The sequence below is a fragment of the Acomys russatus genome, chromosome 32 (genome assembly GCF_903995435.1).
Source record: "Acomys russatus chromosome 32, mAcoRus1.1, whole genome shotgun sequence".
NCBI lineage: Eukaryota > Metazoa > Chordata > Mammalia > Rodentia > Muridae > Acomys > Acomys russatus.
The window spans coordinates 49,109,290-49,129,537 of record NC_067168.1 but is presented as its reverse complement, the minus strand read 5'-3'; the positions used below and the strand labels follow the sequence as shown (position 1 = coordinate 49,129,537).

Sequence of the window (20,248 nt, the reverse complement as noted above, 5' to 3'; positions counted from 1 at the left end):
GAGTCCACTTTAGAGCAACCTAACAGCAAGCTTTCCCTTTGTTCTCAGTGCTACTGTGGGATCCTTAGAGGCCAGGCCAGGCTGGAGGCAGGGTTCCGCCCTCATCTCACACTCCTGCCACACGGATGAGGTTGGCTCCAGTGACTCAGCCTCCAGAGGAGAAAGTGTGATATCAGGCGTGCAGTTGGCACTTCTCCATAGTTCTACTTGGGTAGTTTGCCCTTTGAAATGAGAATGATACTTTCGTGAGAACTAAAGGCACACAAAGTACTGAGCCCAGGCCCTGACACCCAGATGTCAAAAGCTATCGTTAGTTTCCCATCCAGATGAACAGTGGTTAGGGGGAGGTCATAGGTGTGATGTCAGGTCTAATGAAAACCTGAAGGAAAAGTATTCTTGTCTTGGGATGTCACCATAGCTCCGTTATTCAAGTGCCACTGGTTAGGTCACGGACATCTGGTCTTCAGGCTGGCCCTCTGCTTGCTTGTAGGCGTGGCCAGTGTGGTGGTGTCCTTCTTCCTCTCCATGTACTACAATGTCATCAATGCCTGGGGCTTCTGGTACTTCTTCCACTCCTTCCAGGTGAGCCAACCTCTGGCCAGAGCAGCATAGAAAAGGGTGGAAGATTCGGGGATGCTCAGCAGTGGGGAGTTGGTTGGGGATGAGCGCACCAGCCTGAAGGAGCCCTCTCAGTGAGGGGAGAGAGGAGGGGAGGCCATGCATCTCAAACCAACTGGGACATTAGAACATGGATCTATTACTTGTCACAGTGTAAAACCATGTTATGCAACAACTGTGTGTGTGTGTGTATGCACACGCACACACACACACGCATTTCTGGGGAGCAAGTCCACAGCTCTCATTGGAATAGATGCAGGAAGTGTCCTGAAAATATTACCAAACACCTCATGCCAGACTCAGGAGAAAATGTGTGGCAAGGACTTATGGGATGATTGCATCATCCCTGTGAGGCTGAACTGGTTATTCAGTCTCCTGTCCTGTCCCTGTCTCTTCCCTTTGCCATTACCACTTGTCCTTCCATCTTTCTGGCTCTAAGCTGACTCTGATAATCCTAAAAGTCCATCTAGAAGGAATAACGCCAGGCGTAACACTATGGGAGCTATTTTCAATAACAGACATTTTAAACAGTGCATTGTCCAAATTCTTGTCACTGATACTCTGGAAGGATCTAGGCATTGTGGAAATAAAGAGAAGGACCACAATTCCACACTGGGAGTTGTGTAAAGATAAAGACTCCTCCTTCTCACAGCTCATGGTCTGTGCTCCCCACCATCAGCCTTGTCACGCTCAGAGGTGCTGATCCCACCGCCCACACTCCCCTTCTAGCAGCTGCCTCCATCCCAGTCTTCTCACAGATGGAAAGTCGGGAAAAAGATCTAGGAAATGCCACTTTAATGTCCATGCATTCCATACTTCGTAGGATGGTGGACTTCCCCTTCCAGGGTCATGGGATAATGACACAGCAGCCCTTCACTTACGCTTGCTGTGGGCCACGCACCGCCCTGATACATATACATCTACACTCATGCACAAGTCTGTAATCCCAGCACGCGGGAGGCAGAGGCAGGCGAGTCTGTGAGTTGGAGTCCAGCCTGGTCTACAAAGGGAGTCCAGGACAGCCAAGGCTACACAGAGAAACCTTGTCTCAAAAAAACAAAACAAAAACAAACAAACCAAAAAATAGGGCTGGAGAGATGACTCAGTGGTTAAGAGGACTGACTGCTCTTCCAGGGACCCAGTTCAATTCCCGGCAACCACATGGCAGCTCACAACTGTCTGTAATGCCAATATCTGACACCCTCACACAGGCATACATGTGGGCAAAACATCAATGGACACAAACACATACATACATACCACACTCATATGCTGAGAGCTTTTGTCCAATCCCACAAGCTACAAACTACAGACCTCAACTTCACGGCAGGGCGAGTCCTCAGCAGATGCCGCCAGCCACGCAGGTGTAGAGACCCTATCTTTACCTTCCGGTGCAGATGAGGGGAGAGGAGGACTGTAAACTTCTCAGTTGTTTTGTTGACCTTGTTCTCACATGCCCTAGAGCTTCTCTGTACAGCATGTACGTTGGCAGGGACATTCCAAAGCCTGATGCCAAAGACCCCAGAGAGCCTGGGTAAAACTAAGGTATTTTCAGGTTTGCAGCCAAATATGTGAGACAGAGCAGGTTAGAGCACCCAGCAGAGAGTCCCGAGAATGGACAACTCGTCCTGCTGGCTCTGGAGGGCACTGAGCTTCAGCCTGTGAGGGCTCCTGTTCCTCGGCTGCTGCTTTTCACTAACCCTCCTTCCTGTGGCCTCTCTCCATCCAAACCGACTCCCCATTCCAGAACCTCATCCAAGTATCTTCCCAGCTAGATTTTTTTTTTTTTTTTTTTTTTTTTTGCTTATTTTTAAATCTTATTTTATATGTATGGGTGCTTTGTCTGTATGTTTGTCAGTGTACCAAATGCATGCCTGGTGCCTGCAAAGGCCAGAAAAGGGTGTCAAATCCCCTAGAACTAGAGTTACAGAGACCTGAGTCCTCTGGAAGAACAGCCAGTACTCTTAACTAGTGTGTTATCTCCCCGGCCCTGCAACTGGTTTTGAATAGGGCCAAAAGGTAGCTATGAGGACTCTGAAGGTTGTAGGCCCGGAAGCCTCCACTCTGCACTCTGTTGCTCAAAGCAAACAGACTAGCCTGTGTGCGCAGGACTAGGTGTAAAACCTCCTGTCAAAGCCACTTCCTATCCCCCTACCCAGACCGTGGCCTTCCCCTCGCCTCTCCGTTGACTCTCGCCTACAGGATCCCCTGCCATGGTCCGTCTGCCCACTGAACAGCAATCGCACCGGCTACGATGAGGAGTGTGAGAAGGCCTCGTCCACGCAGTACTTCTGGTACAGGAAAACGCTCAACATCTCGCCGTCCATCCAGGAGAACGGAGGCGTGCAGTGGGAGCCGGCGCTGTGCCTCACCCTGGCCTGGCTGATGGTCTATCTGTGCATCCTTCGGGGCACCGAGTCAACTGGCAAGGTGAGCTGGGGAGCGTGACGGTGCTGCATCTGAGCGGCTGGGTGAGAAGCGTCTTAGCACTGGCCTTGCTCAGTGCTGGGGCTGTCTCTTGCGGTCGGGAAGGGGAGGCTTGCCGGGGCAGGGGACATGGGCACACTGGCACGTCCCTCTGCTAGCGGATAGTGAAGGAAGGTCTTCAGAAGTGGCTGAAGTTGTAACCCTGAGTCTAAAGTGAGAGGCCCAGGCGGCTCTCAACCTCAGCTATACCAGGGCATTGTATGGAGAACTTTAAATATCTGACACTTCAGTCCTTCCCCGTCAAATGCCAAAGCTATTACTCTAAGGAAAGGCTTTGCCATGGACGGAGGAGCTCACTTCCAGTGACCTTGTTGTATGATTGAATTTGACAGGTGGGGGTCGCATCTCAAAGTCCTTCTAGGAACTCAGTGACACCTAGAACTGTTGGATTATTCTTCCTTGGCTTGTGTTTGTTGTTGTTGTTGGTGTTGCTGTGTGGTTTGGGATTTTAGTTTTAGTTTTTGTTTTTATTTTGAAGGTATCTCCTTATACAGTCCAGGCTGGCCTGAAATCACTACACAGCCAAAACTGGCCTCAAACTCACAGTGATCCTCTTGCCTCAGGCTTCTGAGTGTTAGGATTGCAGAACAGGGAAGTGTCACAGTGCCTGGCTTCGGCCTTTGTCTGCCTAAGCCCTTTCTGCATGTGGGGTGCCCAGGTTTCTACTCCTCTTAAGGTTAACATATCTGCTGTGCTTCTGACACCTGCCCCTGGCTCAGGCTGGAGTGAATGTTCTATACTCTGCAAAGCAAACCCATAGTTGGCCACATTCTGGCAACAGGCCTTCAGGGTACATGTGTGATGAGACCCCAAAAGGCTTAGCTAGGAAAAGTGATGACAGCGCCCAAGATCACAGTCAGGGACAGCAGAGTCAGGACAGCACCCAAGATCACAGCCAGGGACAGCAGAGTCAGGACAGCACCCAAGATCACGGCTAGGAACAGCAGAGTCAGGACAGCGCCCAAGATCACGGCCAGGGACAGCAGAGTCAGGACAGCGCCCAAGATCACGGCCAGAGACAGCAGAGTCAGACAGCACCCAAGATCACAGCCAGGGACAGCAGAGTCAGGACAGCACCCAAGATCACAGCCAGGGACAGCAGAGTCAGGACAGCACCCAAGATCACAGCCAGGGACAGCAGAGTCAGGACAGCACCCAAGATCACGGCTAGGAACAGCAGAGTCAGGACAGCACCCAAGATCACGGCCAGGGACAGCAGAGTCAGGACAGCACCCAAGATCACGGCCAGGGACAGCAGAGACAGGACAGCACCCAAGATCACAGCCTGGGACAGCAGAGTCAGGACAGCACCCAAGATCACAGCCAGGGACAGCAGAGACAGGACAGCACCCAAGATCACGGCCAGGGACAGCAGAGTCAGGACAGCGCCCAAGATCATGGCCAGGGACAGCAGAGACAGGACAGCACCCAAGATCACAGCCTGGGACAGCAGAGTCAGGACAGCACCCAAGATCACGGCCAGGGACAGCAGAGACAGGACAGCGCCCAGATTTACTCCAAGGACATCCCATCATGTTGGTGGCACAGCCCATGAGTGTTCTCTTTATGTCTTCTGTGACTTAGTCACTTCCGATTTTCCTCTCTGGGAATCCCTGAGCCCCTGTGTCCCACTCATCACCTGAGCCACCTTCTCCAGCACTGACATGGTTTTCATGAGGCAACAAGCTCAGAACAACCTGTGCCATTTGGATATTGCCCAGCAACCTCCACGTTGTGCCTGGTGTGACACTACATAGGTTTCTTGGTCCCCATGGTGGCCAGCACCTTATCCCCAAAGCACCTGCCCACAGCTGAGCAGAAGGGTCAGGGAGCCCAGGGGCTCTTTCTCAACTGATCTCAGACTTTGTAGCAACTGCTCTCTCCCAACCTAGACCAAGCATGACCCAAAAGATCTGTGCCCTTCAAGACTGAAGCCGACCTCTCCTGCCCAGGCCTCTTATAATTGTGACATTCAGTGGTGTCTAGACACGATGACACCAATCTTCACCATCCGTCTTCCCTGACAGAAAGGCCCCTGCAGCTCCATGGAGAGGGCACTGGGCTTGTTAAGGATGCTGCCTTTTCCTTTTCTGTTAAAAATCTTTTGCTCTTCTCTGAATTTTTACTTATTGATCAGAAGTTATTTCTCCTGATAGGTTAAGCTGGACCACATGTCCAGCCATCCTTCCCACAGGGAGAAAAGGTAGCCATTTTGGCGAGAGCTCCAGAAAGCCTGTAAGAAATATCCCTCCACTGGGTGGGGGAGAAAACTCCAGAGCTTTCCCTGAGTGTCCCCTAAGTGCCCGTGCTGCAAATCAGGCCCCCTACATGTCCCTGAATTTCTCTCACAACACTGCCCAGAGGATCCTTATCCCTGTGCGTCTCTATCTGGATTGCTGTCTTAGATGCTCACCTGGGCTCATTAGTCCCTGAGAGTGTAAGAAGCAGGTAAACACATGCCCCTCATTCTGCCCGATGTCCCTCTGACAGCCTTAAAAACTCATGAAAAATGTTGCCATGGCACGGAGGGAACGGAAGACTGAGCATAACGCGAGCACGTGGAGACTGGGGTCACCAGCTGTTTCTTTTTTTTGTTTTGTTTTTGTTTTTATTTTTTTTTGATAAAGGGTCTCTCTGTGTGCCTTGGCTGTCCTTGACTCACTCTGTAGACCAGGCTGGCCTCGAACTCACAGTGATCCACCTGCCTCTGCCTCCTGAGTACTGGGATTAAAGGTGTGCACCACCACCACCCGGCACCAGCTGTTTCTTAGAGGTGGACTCAACCAAAAAGGAGACCAATTTAAAAAAAAAAAAAACTTGACAAAAAAGGGTTTTTATTTGTTTGTTTTTGTTTTATTTTTTGTTTTTGTTTGCTTGCTTTACCACTGAATCCATAATATACATAGGAAGCAATGTACACAAAACTTCCCACTCAGGTTAGGCAGATACGCATCTGAAAGTTCCTTCTCTGAGGTCTTTCAAAAGTCGGGGTGACCCCAAGTCTGCTCTGCCCCGCCAAAGCAACCAAGAATGCATTCTTAAATTATGATGATGGAGCTGGAGAGACGGCTCAGTGGTTAAGAGCACTGGTTGCTCTTCCAGAGGTCCTGAGTTCAATTCCCACAACCACATGGTGGCTCACAGCCATCTATAGTAGGATCTGATGCCCTCTTCTGTAATGCAGATGTACAGGAAGATAGAACATAAATAAATAAATTTTTAGAAATCACGATGCATGTCAATACGGAGAGAAGATTGGCTCAGCGAAATAATGAGACATTTCATGAAAGATGGAACCAAGTCCCAGCTACTGCATTTGTTGTGGGAACGTGGCTTCCCACTGCTTTCCCCCTTGGCCGGCCAGGTCTCCCTCAGACCCTACCCTGGAGAGCCAGCTTTGCCCCAAGCCAGTGACTTAATTTCCCTTTTAGAGACAACATAGATCTGTAAATAATTGGTCTTCCTGCTTCTCTTAGGACCCAGGAAGCTCAGAGCCATATTAGAGAGACCCCCACACATTAGGGAGGCTTCTCCGGCCTCTTTTCGAGCAGAGGGGCTGGAGGAGCACTGAAAGAAGCGCCCTGGCTCCCTGTTACCTCTAATCCACTGAAGAAGAAACCCCACGGTGGCCGCAGAGGTGGGCAGCCATGTCCCACACTTCCCTTCTCCAGGCCACACTCAGGATCAGTGCCACCCGCTGCTCTCAGCAGCAGCTGTGTATACAGCCTAACACCAAAGAAATAAGATGTTTGTGGGGGCTGTTGTGCCCTGCCGTCCTCACCACTCTAGCCGTTTCCTTCTGTTCCTGTGTGCCCACAGGTGGTCTACTTCACCGCACTGATGCCCTACTGTGTGCTTATTGTCTACCTGGTCCGCGGCCTCACACTCCATGGAGCCACCAATGGCCTGATGTACATGTTCACACCCAAGGTATGGGCTGCCAGGGGAGGGGGCCGTCCCTTTCTGGGATCCTGGTAGGAGAGAGAGAAAGGGTGTGAGATCTGAAATAAGCAGGGCTGGTGTGAGTCCAGGACTAAGCCAAACTACAGCTATCCTGGGGGCCTGGACTCCCCCTGAACTGTGCATTCCAGAAGTGAAATCCCCCGTCTGTCTCCTCCTACTGCCCTGGCTGCCCCTGATGACTGGTGCCTGTGCCTTCATTCTGGTCTCACCAAGCCCTGTCCACACCTTCTGCTCAGCTGGGGACCAGGGCACCACTCCAGTCACCTCCCTTACCTGTTCCCATATTTCCTCAGACCCTTTCCCTCTATGTTGCCATGATCCCCTATTTAACCCTTTCGTACCAGTCACCACAGCCAGCATTGTTAAGTGGTAGTGCTATTGCATTGGAATAGAGCACATTCCTGTAGCTGGAAACAGATGACTGTAGCACCCTCCCAAACGCACAGCCTTGTTCCAAATGCCCTAAGTGTCAGTGCTGGAGTTGCCTCGGACTGGACTCCACATCCAGATCACATCCCCTAAATTTCTGTCAGTTGACAAGTGCAGTGCCTGGCTGGTGAGTCAGGGATTTCATGTGTTTTTCACTATTAGAACATATAATGTTCCATTGCGCTCACCATGGGTTGGGTGTCACCTGTCTGTCCGTCAGGAAGATCACTGAGTAGTTTACCTGTCAGGGAACACACTGGAAACAGTCTAGGACAGAGACCTGGATCCAGCCCCAGGCCATCCTGACTGTCTGTGTGTTAGAAGGAATTTCCTCTCCATCTCTGAGCCTCCCTCTTCTGGGAGGGAGAATTTGAGATAGGGCCCAGGATTCCTCAGTCCTATCCCTACTGGCCTTCCAGGTGGAGCAGCTAGCCAACCCCAAGGCCTGGATCAATGCAGCCACGCAGATCTTCTTCTCTCTGGGCTTGGGTTTTGGCAGCCTGATTGCTTTTGCCAGCTACAATGAGCCTTCCAACGACTGCCAGAAGCACGCCATCATTGTATCCATCATCAACAGCTCCACCTCCATATTTGCCAGCATTGTGACCTTCTCCATCTATGGCTTCAAGGCCACCTTCAACTATGAAAACTGCTTAAACAAGTGAGTCTAAGCTGCCCCTCAGAGCCTTGGGCCTCCAGGGGGAAGGCAAGGTTCCAAAGCTCTGAGCTGAAAGGGCGACTGGGAAATCAAGGGATAGACAAAAGTCACCAACCAGTGTGGGGGCCTACAGTGTGAGGTTCAGCTCTCTTTTCTCAATAGCCAATGCTGACCTTCTGTAGCACCAGAAACTGAGGGGCCATAAAACTAAGGCTGCCTTGCAGGGAGTAAGCGGTTTAAGGCGGTCACTGCACTTAGCAGAGGAGGGTACTGAGCAAACAATGCTGGTGTCTTCAGTCCCATTTCCCATCTCAAGTATAACCGAGACCTCTCTAGCCAAGTCTCAGAAACTACACTACTGTCCGTGGCTCCCGTCAAACAGAGGACCATCTTTCAGATGCTAAGGTGTCCAGTAGGATGGTCACCTACATAAGACTAAATTGATGGAAGTCAGTATACATTGTAAATAATTTAATTTTCACAGTGATCTAAAATCAGGTTTAAGAATTCCAATACACGTGTAGTAGTGCATGTCTTTTATCTCGCCGTTGTGAAGGCAAAGGCTTATAGATCTCTGAGTTTGAGATAAGCCTGGTCTATATAACAAGTTAAAGGTCAACCAAGGCTGTATAGGGATATCCTGTCTGAAAATAAGTAAATATGTTTAAGTCATTCTAGATTTATTTCTAAGCAGTTCTTCAACTGCTATATTAGCCCCACTCAAGTGCTGTCACCACCAGTGGATACTAATCTGATTATAGGGCACAGGACGCTTCCACCATGCCACCTGGTTCCATCTTATCCAGATGGTAAACAGCCTGTTAGGAGGCAGTGTCTGTCCTCATCTCTGCTCAGATCCCAGGCTTCTGCACAGGAACCCAGAGTTCTTCCAAAGACTGGCCAGTCTGGAGTCCCCCTCCTCACTGGGCAAGAGGGAAAAAGCTGCCTGGAGGGTGGTGCTGGGCCACATTCCTCCTAGGCCCTGGAGCCAGTGGCCTCTCAGTCACGACGGCCAAGGTGACGGTCTGCTCTCCAGGGTGATTCTCCTGCTGACCAACTCTTTCGACCTTGAGGACGGCTTTCTGACAGCCAGCAACCTGGAGGAGGTGAAGTCCTACTTGGCATCCACCTACCCAGACAAGTACAGCGCCGTATTCCCACACATGAGAAACTGCAGCTTGGAGTCTGAGCTGAGCACGGTAAGAGGCCTGGGCAGGGTGGGGACTGACTCTAGCCACACAGTCCATGAGGACCTGCAGGAGGACAGGACGCTGAACTACTGTCCCTGCAGCAGCTGAAGCAGACACTGGCCTCCTGCTCTCCCAGCTGCCACTAGGAACCCTTTCCCCTGGAGAGCTCCCCTAGAGTCTGAGTCCTCCCTCCTTCCCTCATCTCTGCTGAAGTTTCACAAACTCAGAGAAGGCAGAGGGGAAGGTCTGCCGTACCACACTGTCTTAGTTAGGGTTATTATTACTATAATGAAACACCATGGCCACCACAACGTGGGCATTGAAGGAGGTCCCGGCAGGAACTCAAACAGGAACCTGGAGACAGGAGCTGATGCAGAGACTGTGGAGCTGTGCTGCTTACTGGCTCGCCAATGGCTTGCTCAACCTATTTTATTTTGTTTTGTTTTGTTTTTTTTATAGAACTCAAGGCCACCAACCCAGGGGTGGCCCCACCCACAATTGGCTGGGCCCTCCCCAGCAATCACTAATTAAGAAAATGCCCACCATAAGATATTATGGAGGCACTTTCTCAATTGAGGTTCCCCCCTTTTAGATAACTCTAGTTTGTCAAGTTGACATAAAACTGTCCAGCACAGAAGCACTGATATTTCCATTTCTCAAATGTACGCTGCAGACCCTATTGTCATTTAGTGTGTAGATTTTTTTTTTTTTAGAGAATAAAAACTTTAAGGACACAATTAAAGATCCCTGAATTTAATATCAAGTTTTTCCTACTCGTAGTAGATAAAATTGTTACATTTTTTGTGCCCGTATACATACATTGTCTTAAAAGTCTACTTATTGACGTGATACTCATCTATACTTATGGCAGGCTTTATGACGCCTTGGCACAACTATGAAACACATGGCAGCCGAGCCAATGCTGTTAGCATCTCTGTCCCCTCACACATTAAGGGTTTTTTGACTCTTATAGTTATTTTACGTGTCATGTGGGGTTTTCTTTTTTGGTTTGTTTTTGTTTTTGTTTGTTTGTTTGTAGATCAGACAGCAGCACTAATGGCGCTTCTAATGCCTGTGTTTTTGTGCCTCTAGTCTGACCTCTGTCTCTTCTCTCACTGCCACTTTCACCATCTTCTTTGGGATTCACTCATCAGCTTCTACAGATGAGTGTGAAAATGCCGTGTCTGTCCTCTTACGTCTGACTTGTTTCATTTCTCATGACACCTGCACTTCTGTCTACTTGACACATGTCGGGGTCTCAGGTCTTTTGTTGTTGGATAGTCTTCCTTTGTGGATACATACCACATGTTCTGTCTATGTTCCCTCTCTCATGGTTATTTTCATAGCCTGGTGTCTTTTCTTTTCTTTTCTTTTTAAGGGATGTTACAATAAGTTGAGAGTGTCGTCTGGCTGCTCTTCCAGAGGATCCTGGTTCAATCCCAGCACCCACATGGCAGCTCACAACTGTCTGTAACTCCAGTTTCAGGGGATCTGACACCTTCACATAGATATACATGCAAGCAAAAACATCAACGCACATAAAAAATTAAAAGGAATTATCAAGAAAAGTTTTCTTAAAGAATGAAAGTACTGCTATCTCCTTGACACGATATATTTTTATTTCCTTTGCAATAATATTGTGATTTTTATTTGCATTTCCTTGAAGATTATTAATGCACATGTAGTGTTCACATATTTGCTGGCTATTTGTGTCTGTTTTAAAAGTTCAGATTTGTTTATCTTATTTGACATGTATAAGTATTTTGCTTGCATGTGTGTCTGGTACTGGCAGAGGTGAGAGAAAGGCACAAGACCCTTTGAAACTGGAGTTACCGGTGTTTGTGAGCTGCCGTGTGGCTGCTCGAATCGCCCAGGTCAGCTGAAAGAGTGCCAGGTGCTCTTAACTGCTGAGCCACTCCTACAGGCCCCGTACCTTCTTAAAGAAATGTCTATGCATGTCACTTAGTTAGCTTTTTGTTTGTTTGTTTTTGTGTTATTGTTCTTTTGTTAATGAATATTACTATATGTTCATTATATCTAAGATATATGAATATTATAATTTATTCACATTACATCCAATTATTATCCCTCCCTTTTGTCTTCCCATTCCCACCCTCCCTCTCTCTTCTGCCTATTCCCCTCCCCTAGGCCTCTGATGGGAGGACCTTCCTCCCCCACCATCTGGCCTCAGCCTATCAGGTCTCATCAGGATAGCCTGCATCCCCTTCCTCTGTGTGCCCACTAGTTCGTCTTGCCAAGGGGTAGTGACCAAATCATGGTCACCAGAGTGCATGCCAGCGGTTCGGCAGCAGTGCCCCCCCAGAGTGCATGCCAGCGGTTCGGCAGCAGTGCCCCCCCCCCCCCGACCGCTCTCCACCCACGGGAAGAGTCAGCATTTCATTGGTTCTCTGCCTGCGATGTTCTTGGCTCGAGCATCAGTTTGTGCAGACCCCCTTGTGCTCAGATCTGCAGGCCTTGATGGTCTCCCTGTGGAGCTCCTGCTCCCTCCGGACCTTCCATCCCCCCACGCTTCCCTACAACTCTCAGTGCTCTGCCCAGAGACCAGCTTTGAGCCCCAGTGTCTGACCCGATCTCCCACTGGGTGGCGTCTTTCAGAGGACACCTATATTGGGCTAATATCCACTTATAAGTGAGTATGTACCGTGTGTGTCTTTCAGAGTCTGGGTTACCTCATTTAGGAAGATCAGTTCTAGTTCCATCCATTTGCCTGCAAATGTCAAGATTTCCTTGTTCTCTAATAGTTGAACACCATTCCATGGTGTAAATGTACCACAGTTTCTTTATCCAAACTACCCTGAGATTCCATCTTACACCAATCAGAATGGCTGAGATAAAAAACTCAAGTGACAGCACATGCTGGCGAGGATGTGTAGAAAGAGGAACACTCCTCCATTGCTGGTGGGAGTGAAAACTTGTACAACCACTTTGGAAATCAATCTGGCACTTTCACAGAAAATCGGGAATAGTGCTACCTCAAGACCCAGCTATACCACGCCTGGGCCTAGACCCAAAATATGTTCTATCATAAAACAAGGGCATTTGCCCAACTATGTTCACAACATCTGGAAATAACCTGGATGTCCCTCAACCAAAGAATGGATAAGGAAACGTGGCACATTCTTTTCTTTTCTTTTTCTTTTTCTTTTTCAAGGCAGGGTTTCTCTGTGTAGCCCTGGCTGTCCTGGACTTGCTTTGAGGACCAGGCTGGCCTCGAACTCACAGAGATCCACCTGCCTCTGCCTCCCGAGTGCTGGGACTACAGGCGGGGCCGCCGCACTTAGCCTGCTTCATCATTTTTTAGACTAGATTCCTTGCTATCAAGTTGTTTGAGCTCTAAATAAATAGCATTAAGGAGATGAGAGATGTTGACAATAAAAAATATAAAATGTTAATGAAAGAAGTTCAGGATGGCGCCAGGAAAGATATTTTTTGCTCATGGAATAGAAGATGTCTTAGTTAATTTTTTTTTGTTGCTGTAAAGAGACACTGTGACCAAGGCAACTTATCAAAGAAAGCATTTAATTGAAGGCTTGCTTACAGTTTCAAGAATGAGTTCATGACCATCATGGCAGGAAGTTTGGCAGCACACAGGCAGAATGCTGGAGCAGTAGCTGAGAGCTCACATCTGATTCACAAGCAGGAAGCAGAGGGAGAGAGATATGGGATGGGTGAGGGAGGGGACTGGGTCTGGTATGGGCTTCTGAAACCTCAGAGCCAACCCTATTGACATATCCTCTTCAACACAGCCACACCTCCTACTCCTTCCAAAACAGTTCTACCATCTGTGGACCAAACAGTCAAATATATAAGACTATCAGGGCCATTCTCATTCAAACCACACAATAATAATAATAATAATAATAATAATAAGAAGAAGAAGAAGAAGAAGAAGAAGAAGAGAAGAAGAAGAGAAGTAATTTTATTATTTAACATTTATTACCTTTATTTAGTTTGCTTTTTATTAAATAGTTAATAATTATTTAATAATATTATTAAAATATTGTTGCTATTATTATTTAAGTGTCCATGTTACCCAAAGCAGTTTACAGATTCAAAGCAATTTTCATTAATAATATTCTTCATAGAAACAGAAAAAAAATCCTAAAATCTATGCAAAACTATAGAAAGCCTAAAATATCCAAAGCAACTCTAAGTAAAAAAAAAAAAAAAAAAAAAAAAACTGAAAGCATAATAATATCTGATTTTAAGACAGTCTACAAAACTGTCTGGTACTGGCATGAAAAAGGACAAGCAGATCATAAAGGGGTCCCAGAATACCACATAATTGCAACTATGCAATTCCTGTCAAATACACCAAGAGAATGTGTCAGCGAAAGGACAATCTTCTCAGTAAATGGGGCTAGATCCCCACCTCTCTCGCTGTTCAAACAGTCAGTTCAATACTATGCAAAAACTAAGAGGGAAGAGGGAAACCCTTCAAGACACTGGCTTGTGTAAGAAATTATGGGACAGGACCCAAAAAGTGCTGGCAACAGAAGTAAACCAGGTAGGATTATATCAAAGAAAAGAAAGAATTTTCTGTAGAACAAAAGAAACAGCATAGGAAAATATTTGGAAACCTGCACACACATACACAGAGTAGGGGGAAAGACTAAAATAACCCTGTTTTGTTAGCAGTGCAGAAGTTGTAAATGCTCCTGGAAGGTGATGTTTCCCATTCAAGAGTTTCATTGTGGCTGGGCGTGGTGGCGCACGCCTTTAATCCCAACAGAGGCAGAGGCAGGCAGATCGCTGTGAGTTCAAGGCCAGCCTGGTCTACAAAGTGAGTCCAGGACAGCCAAGGCTACACAGAGAAACCCTGTCTCAAAAAAAAAAAAAAAAAAAAAAAAAAGTTTCATTGTGAGGCCTGTCCATTATAATACATTTCATCCACTCACTGTAAGTGCTGTGTTTATCTCATCACAAAACCACACTACATGGGCTGGAGAGATGGCTCAGAGGTTAAGAGCACTGTCTGCTCTTCCAAAGGTTCTGAGTTCGATTCCCAGCAACCACATGGTGGCTCACAACCATTTATAAAGCGATCTGGTGCTCTCTTCTGGTGTAGGTGTGTACAGGCAAGCAGAACACTGTATACATAATAAATAAATAAATATTAAAAAAAAAAACCACACTGCAGCTGTTTTGTTCATTCCCAGCTAATAGCCATTACGGGTATTTTTCTAATTTTCACTTTGAAAACGTACTGTTTGTTTGTTATCTATGAGACTGATGGGTTTTGTTAGTTAATAAATTTACTTTTATAGTGCTGGGGATCAAAACCCAGGGTCTTGCATCTGCTAAGCTAATTGTATTACTTTCCCTTATCAGCTAGGAAGTTTCCATGGAGAGAAAATTCCCATAGAGAATACTTACTGAAATAGCATTTATTTTATGCTGCCATTTGTGAAGAGTGAATATCTTTTTAATTATGTGGGGTTTTTTTTTTACTTTTAACTCTGTTAACATACAAGACCAGCTTTCATTGTGACGTTTGAGTACATGCACATCATTGCTTCTCACCCTTACTCACCTCCTCTCTGCTCCCCCCCATCCCTCCTTTCTTGTAGTCTGAGAGGAAAGGTACATGTCAGAAGTATGAGAAGTAACAGGGGAAACACTATAAAATGCAGAAAGAAAAAGAAAAATCATAAAAACCTGTTCAAGCAAGATGGAAGCTAAAACAAAACCAATAGTAAAATACGAAAGTAATACTTAAAAGTACGTGTGCAATAAAGCAAAATAAAAAGCATTATGTCAGGGCTGGCTAAGAACGTTTGCTGTTCTTTCAGAAAACCCAGGTTTAGTTCCCATTGCCCAGGAATAACTCCTGTTCCAGGGGATCTGACCTGTGTGGGCCCAGGCACTCGTGGGATGCACATACACGATAGACATAAAAATCTAATAAAGATTGTGTCATCAGCAAATCCATCTTTCTTCTGGGATGAATGTGATTTTCCTCCAAGCCTTAAGCTGTAGTTTGTAGCTGACTCTGAGCTGACTCTGCTGGGGATTTGGGGGGGTGGGCTGAGACTGTAACTCAAAACAGGTTAGACCAGGTTTGGATCAGTTTCTCAGCCTTGGAGACTGCACAGTTAGTACCTTGGCCCGCACTGCCAGCCACCTACAATCCTTCGCTCTGATGAGCTATGGGATCACATTTTCGACGTGTGTTTTTAGGTGTCCTAGGCTCTGGGGAGTGGGGATAGGGAAACCACGCTTATATTTGCCTTTGCTGCAGGGTCACTCCCACCAGGGTGGGAGGATTTTTTGCCCATGACCCGCAGCTCCACCAGAGTCTATCTGCCTCTGAACCTGAGTCAACTTCAGTTCAGTCCTGTTGGCAGGGCTGTTGCTGGCCACATAGGTGGGGGAGATGGGCTCTCTAATATTTAGAGATTTATTATGAATTTCCTGTTCTTCTGCCTGAGGGTTTTTTTTATTTTAATTTTTTTATTTTATTTATTTATTTATTTTGAGGAATAATTCCATTCGTTGTCCCAACCTGAGAGGAGGCTCAGCCAGCGGCAAACCAAATAGCTGCCTCATAAGCAAAACAACTCTGCCCTAAGGGGGTTTTTTGGTTTGGTTGGTTTTGTTGTTGTTCAGTTCCTGTAACCTTCCGGGCTCTTCCATCTGTGGCCCCAGAGCAAAGCCTCCCCACCTCGCCTCCTGCTGATCTGGCCTGTCGGGGTTTTTTTTGTTTGTTTGTTTGTTTTGTAAATCTAACATTCCATGTTTCTAGATGTTTGCATTTTTCTTACTCTCTGTTGTTGCCCGTGGCCTTCTCCTGCCACCTTACTCTTCGGTTACAGATCAGATCTTTTCTGCATTCCACCGTGGGGATGCGGAGAGCACTGTTTTCTCTGTTCTCCACCTTCAGCTGTTTTGGGTTTTGATTTAGTAGCAAGCTTTCCCTCGGTCTCTTGCATATACTCTGTTACCCTGCTGCTGTGAATCGTGAATTTCTCCTTATCTCTATCATTGTTTATGTTGGTTGCAAAAGAAACAATTTTTTTAACGTTAATCTTGTACCTAGAAACCTTGGTAAATTCCCCGTCAATTCTCACATCTGCAGGCTGCTTGTTTCTTTTATAAGCTATCTTATTAGCTGCAGATACAATGTTGCACATTTCTTTTTAACATTTGTATTAGTCTTTTTTAATTGTTGTTTCACTATTAGCACTGTTTTTACTAGTCTCAAGCACAATTGTTTTCCTGTACTTTGAGCAGGATGAAATTCGTAGAGTTAGGTGAGCACCCACACTGGCCAGTTCTTAGATTTAATACACTTTTTCTGACTTCTTCTAGAGAGTGCGCTCAGGATGAGGATAGAGGTTCTGCGTTTTACCAGTGACGTTAGGAAATGGTGGCTGGTCTGAGCATTTTGTTTCTGGGGTGCACCATTTCATAGAGAGACAACACTCTCTTCCTCTTGCTTGTTGTTCTAGTCAGGGTTAAAACTGCTTTGATGAAACACTATGACCTAAAGCAAGCAGGGGAGGAAAAGACTTAGCTGGCTGCACTTCATACTGCTTTTCACCACTGAAGGAAGTCAGGAACGCAAACAAGGCAGAAGCTGGAGGCAGGAGCCGATGCAGAGGCCATGAAGGGGTGCCGCCTACTGGCTTGTTCAGCCTGCCTTGTTACAGACTCCAGGCCCACCAGGCCATGGATGGCACCACCCACAGTGGGCTGCCACTACCCCCACCCCCACACGAAAAGGCTCTCCAGCTGGGTCTCACCGAGACACTTTCTCAATCAAGGTTCCCTCCTTTCAGATGACTATAGCTGTGTCAAGCTGACATAAAACTAGCCAGTACTGTGGTTCAACCCAGCTTCCTGGCTACAGGGCCTATGGCCTGACACCCCATGCCCACCCTGTCTGTCTCTAAACAGGTCACACATCAAGATCCTAAAACCCATGCTTTAAGACCTAGATCCCATGTGGACACCTCTGATGCCCACTCTGAGGTTTGGCACTCAGTTCCAATTTTGGCCCTGGCACTTAGCTTTTCCTTGCTTACTTTGACCTTGGCTCTATGTCCAAGAATGATGTAATTACTGGATTTTTAGACTGACTTTCCTCTGTTCCTTCTCTTCTTCTTATTTTCTTTCCTCTCCACCACATTCTCTCATGTTTGGAATTTATACTTTCATGTCTTCTTCCTGAACTCTCTCATTAATGTTTAGCTTAACACAGCTTAATCTAAGAGTATCTTCCCTTTCAAACAATGCAAGAGTTTTAGGACACTTTCTCTTTTCTTTCCTGTTTTTACTTTTTAAAAGACAGAGGAACGATATTAAAATCCTGATCTTCCTGCCTTTGCCTCCTGAGTGCTGGGATTACAGATGTGCACCTCAGCTGGTTTCATTCCCCTGTTTTAAATATGACTTTAATGCAACTCAGTCCTTTTAAACCCATAACTTGCCAAACACTGCATACTTAGGATGTCCAAGTCCTGATTCAGTTCCTTGCCCCAGGGATGGATGGACATGGACACACACACACACACACACACACACACACACACACACACACACACACACACCATTTTATTTGTTCAAGACATTTATTTGGCCCTCCCTCCCCCACCTCTTTTTTTTTTTTTTTTTTTTTTTTAGATTTTGGTTCCATATCAAGACATTTATTTGGCCCCATTTCTTTCTTTCTATTTTTTTGGGTGTGTGTGTGTGCAGGTTTCTCTATGTAGCCCCCGGCTGTCCTGAAACTCACTCTGAAGGCCAGGCTGGCCTCAAACTTAGAGATCTGCCTGCCTCCGCCTCCTGAGTGCTGGAATTAAAGGTGTGCACCACCACTGCCCAGAAATATATTATCATTTTTAAAAATTATTTTATGTTTATTTTGTCTACATGTATATACATGCATATGTGCATGCCCACTGCCCATGGAGGTTGGAAGAGGTTGTCAGATCCCTGGAGCTGGAGTTTAAAAGACTTGTGAGCCACCAGGTGGGTGCTGGGAATTGAACCTGGGTCCTTTGGAAGAGTAGACAGTGCTCTTAACCACCAAGCCACCTCTCCAATCCCTCGCCTGATTTCTTCTTTTTCTCTGTGTAGCCTTGACCATCCTGGACTCACTTTGTAGACCAGGCTGCCTGGCCTGATTTCTTAAAGAACTATTTCCCCAGAGTAGAGTTTTTCAAATTAAAAGTTATTTTCTCTCAACACTTTGATAGTATTTGCCCTACAATTCTGGTTTCAATTGCAGCTGCTGAATTTTCTTTTATCATTTTGTTTTAATTACTTGTGTGTATATGACAGATTGCGTGTGTGCGTGTACCTGTGCGTGTGCGTGCGTGCGTGTATGCACGCGCCCGCACACAGGCATGAATGTTCACCACAGCACTTGAGTGGAGGTCAGAGGACCACTGGTGGAATCAGTTGCTCCCTCCTTCTGCCTTTACGTGGGTTGCAGAGACTGAGCATGAGTCCCCAGGCTGACGCTGTAAAGCGCCTTTACTGCCTGAACTGTCTTGTCTGCCCTTTAACTTCTGTAAGTGAACAGTTCTTTCTCTGACTTCACTAAACACGTCCCTTTGTCTTTGGCATCTTTGGTGAGTTTAGTACGACAGTGTTTCTTTTATCTAAAAATCCAGGCCTGAGCCTACGTATTCTTGAACCTGCTGGATTTATGGATCCGTGTTTTTCTCGGTTTGGGCAAGCTCACATGTATTATTTCTTAGCTGTTGCCCTTGTTTCTGTCTCTTCTCCTTAAAGATCTTCATTCAGATCTACGTTAATCTTTTCCCTCCTAACCCCAGGCCTCATAGCTTTGCCTCCACATATTCCAAACTCTGTATCACCATGTTATCTGTATGACTGGCTGGCTTTCTTTCAGCTTTCTTCTAGGTTGTTAAAAGGGAGTCTGTGGTGATGTAATGAGAACATTCCCCATAAACTCATGTACTTGGTCCACAGTTGGTGGAACTATGTGGGAAGGATTAAAGGTGTGGCCTTGTGGGAGGTGCAATGTCACTGAGTGTGAGCCCTGTGTCACTGTGAGCCCTGTGTCACTGAGTGTGGGCCCTGAGGTTTGAAAAGCACAGGCCAGTCTCACTTAGCTCGCTCTGCTCCCTACCTGAGGGTGAAGGTATGAGGCCTCAGCTGCTGCCCAGCACCATGCCTGCTGCCTGCTGCCTGCTGCCTGCTGCCTGCTGCCTGCTGCCATGCTTCCCCTGTCATGTCATGGACGCTAACCCTCTGCAGCCACGAGCCCCAGAGTTGCCTCGGACACGGAGTTTTGTCATGACAACAGAACAGTAAACTAGAATGTGGAGGCTCTCTGCCGTTGTTTTAAGAAATCTTCCTGAAGCTAAATACAAACATTTTGGACTAATTTTATTGGCACAGAAGATTCCAACAGCCTAATACTAACTCTGTTGAATAGTTATTAGTAATCATCCTTGTGTGGGTCTACAGTGAAAAATAACATGCAGGGGAAAAAGAATACAAATTGTGCAGTTTGTGGAGGAAAAAAAACAGGAAATGTAATGTTTGTAATGAAAGAGATAAGGAAAGGTCTGATGTAAAAGGGAACAAAGGGAGCCTGGCCCTCAGAGCAAGACCCCCCTCCCCCATATCCCAGCTAACCCTTTACCTTGTATAAAAGAAACGCCTAAGGAATGCTCTGCTGCTAAAAAGCTGCAAGAGGGAAAACGTTATGCAAATGTAATTCAAGAGGTGGGACAGGTTCCGACTCACTGGCCAAGTGGGTCTGACTTTAGAGTCCTGAAGGACACAGGCGTGAAGGAGTCGTGGGATGTGCTCCGCAGCTATTAAAAGCCCCCGCGGCCAAGCGTGTGGCCCAAGAAGTACATGAGGCTGTGAAAGTGAAGCCTGGATTGTGTTGGGAACCCCA

At 46.9% G+C, this 20,248-nt stretch overlaps 1 protein-coding gene across 1 annotated transcript in view; it reads left to right on the top strand.

Moving 5' to 3' along the window:
* LOC127183929 (sodium- and chloride-dependent transporter XTRP3) overlaps positions 1 to 20,248 on the top strand; it is a 44,121-nt gene that overhangs the window by 17,392 nt on the left and 6,481 nt on the right. The window contains exons 3-7 of the mRNA XM_051140060.1: positions 491 to 582; positions 2,821 to 3,048; positions 6,925 to 7,035; positions 7,917 to 8,158; positions 9,192 to 9,354. Of these exons, the coding sequence (XP_050996017.1) occupies positions 491 to 582; positions 2,821 to 3,048; positions 6,925 to 7,035; positions 7,917 to 8,158; positions 9,192 to 9,354 (836 nt within the window). The remainder of the gene's footprint in view (positions 1 to 490; positions 583 to 2,820; positions 3,049 to 6,924; positions 7,036 to 7,916; positions 8,159 to 9,191; positions 9,355 to 20,248) is intronic.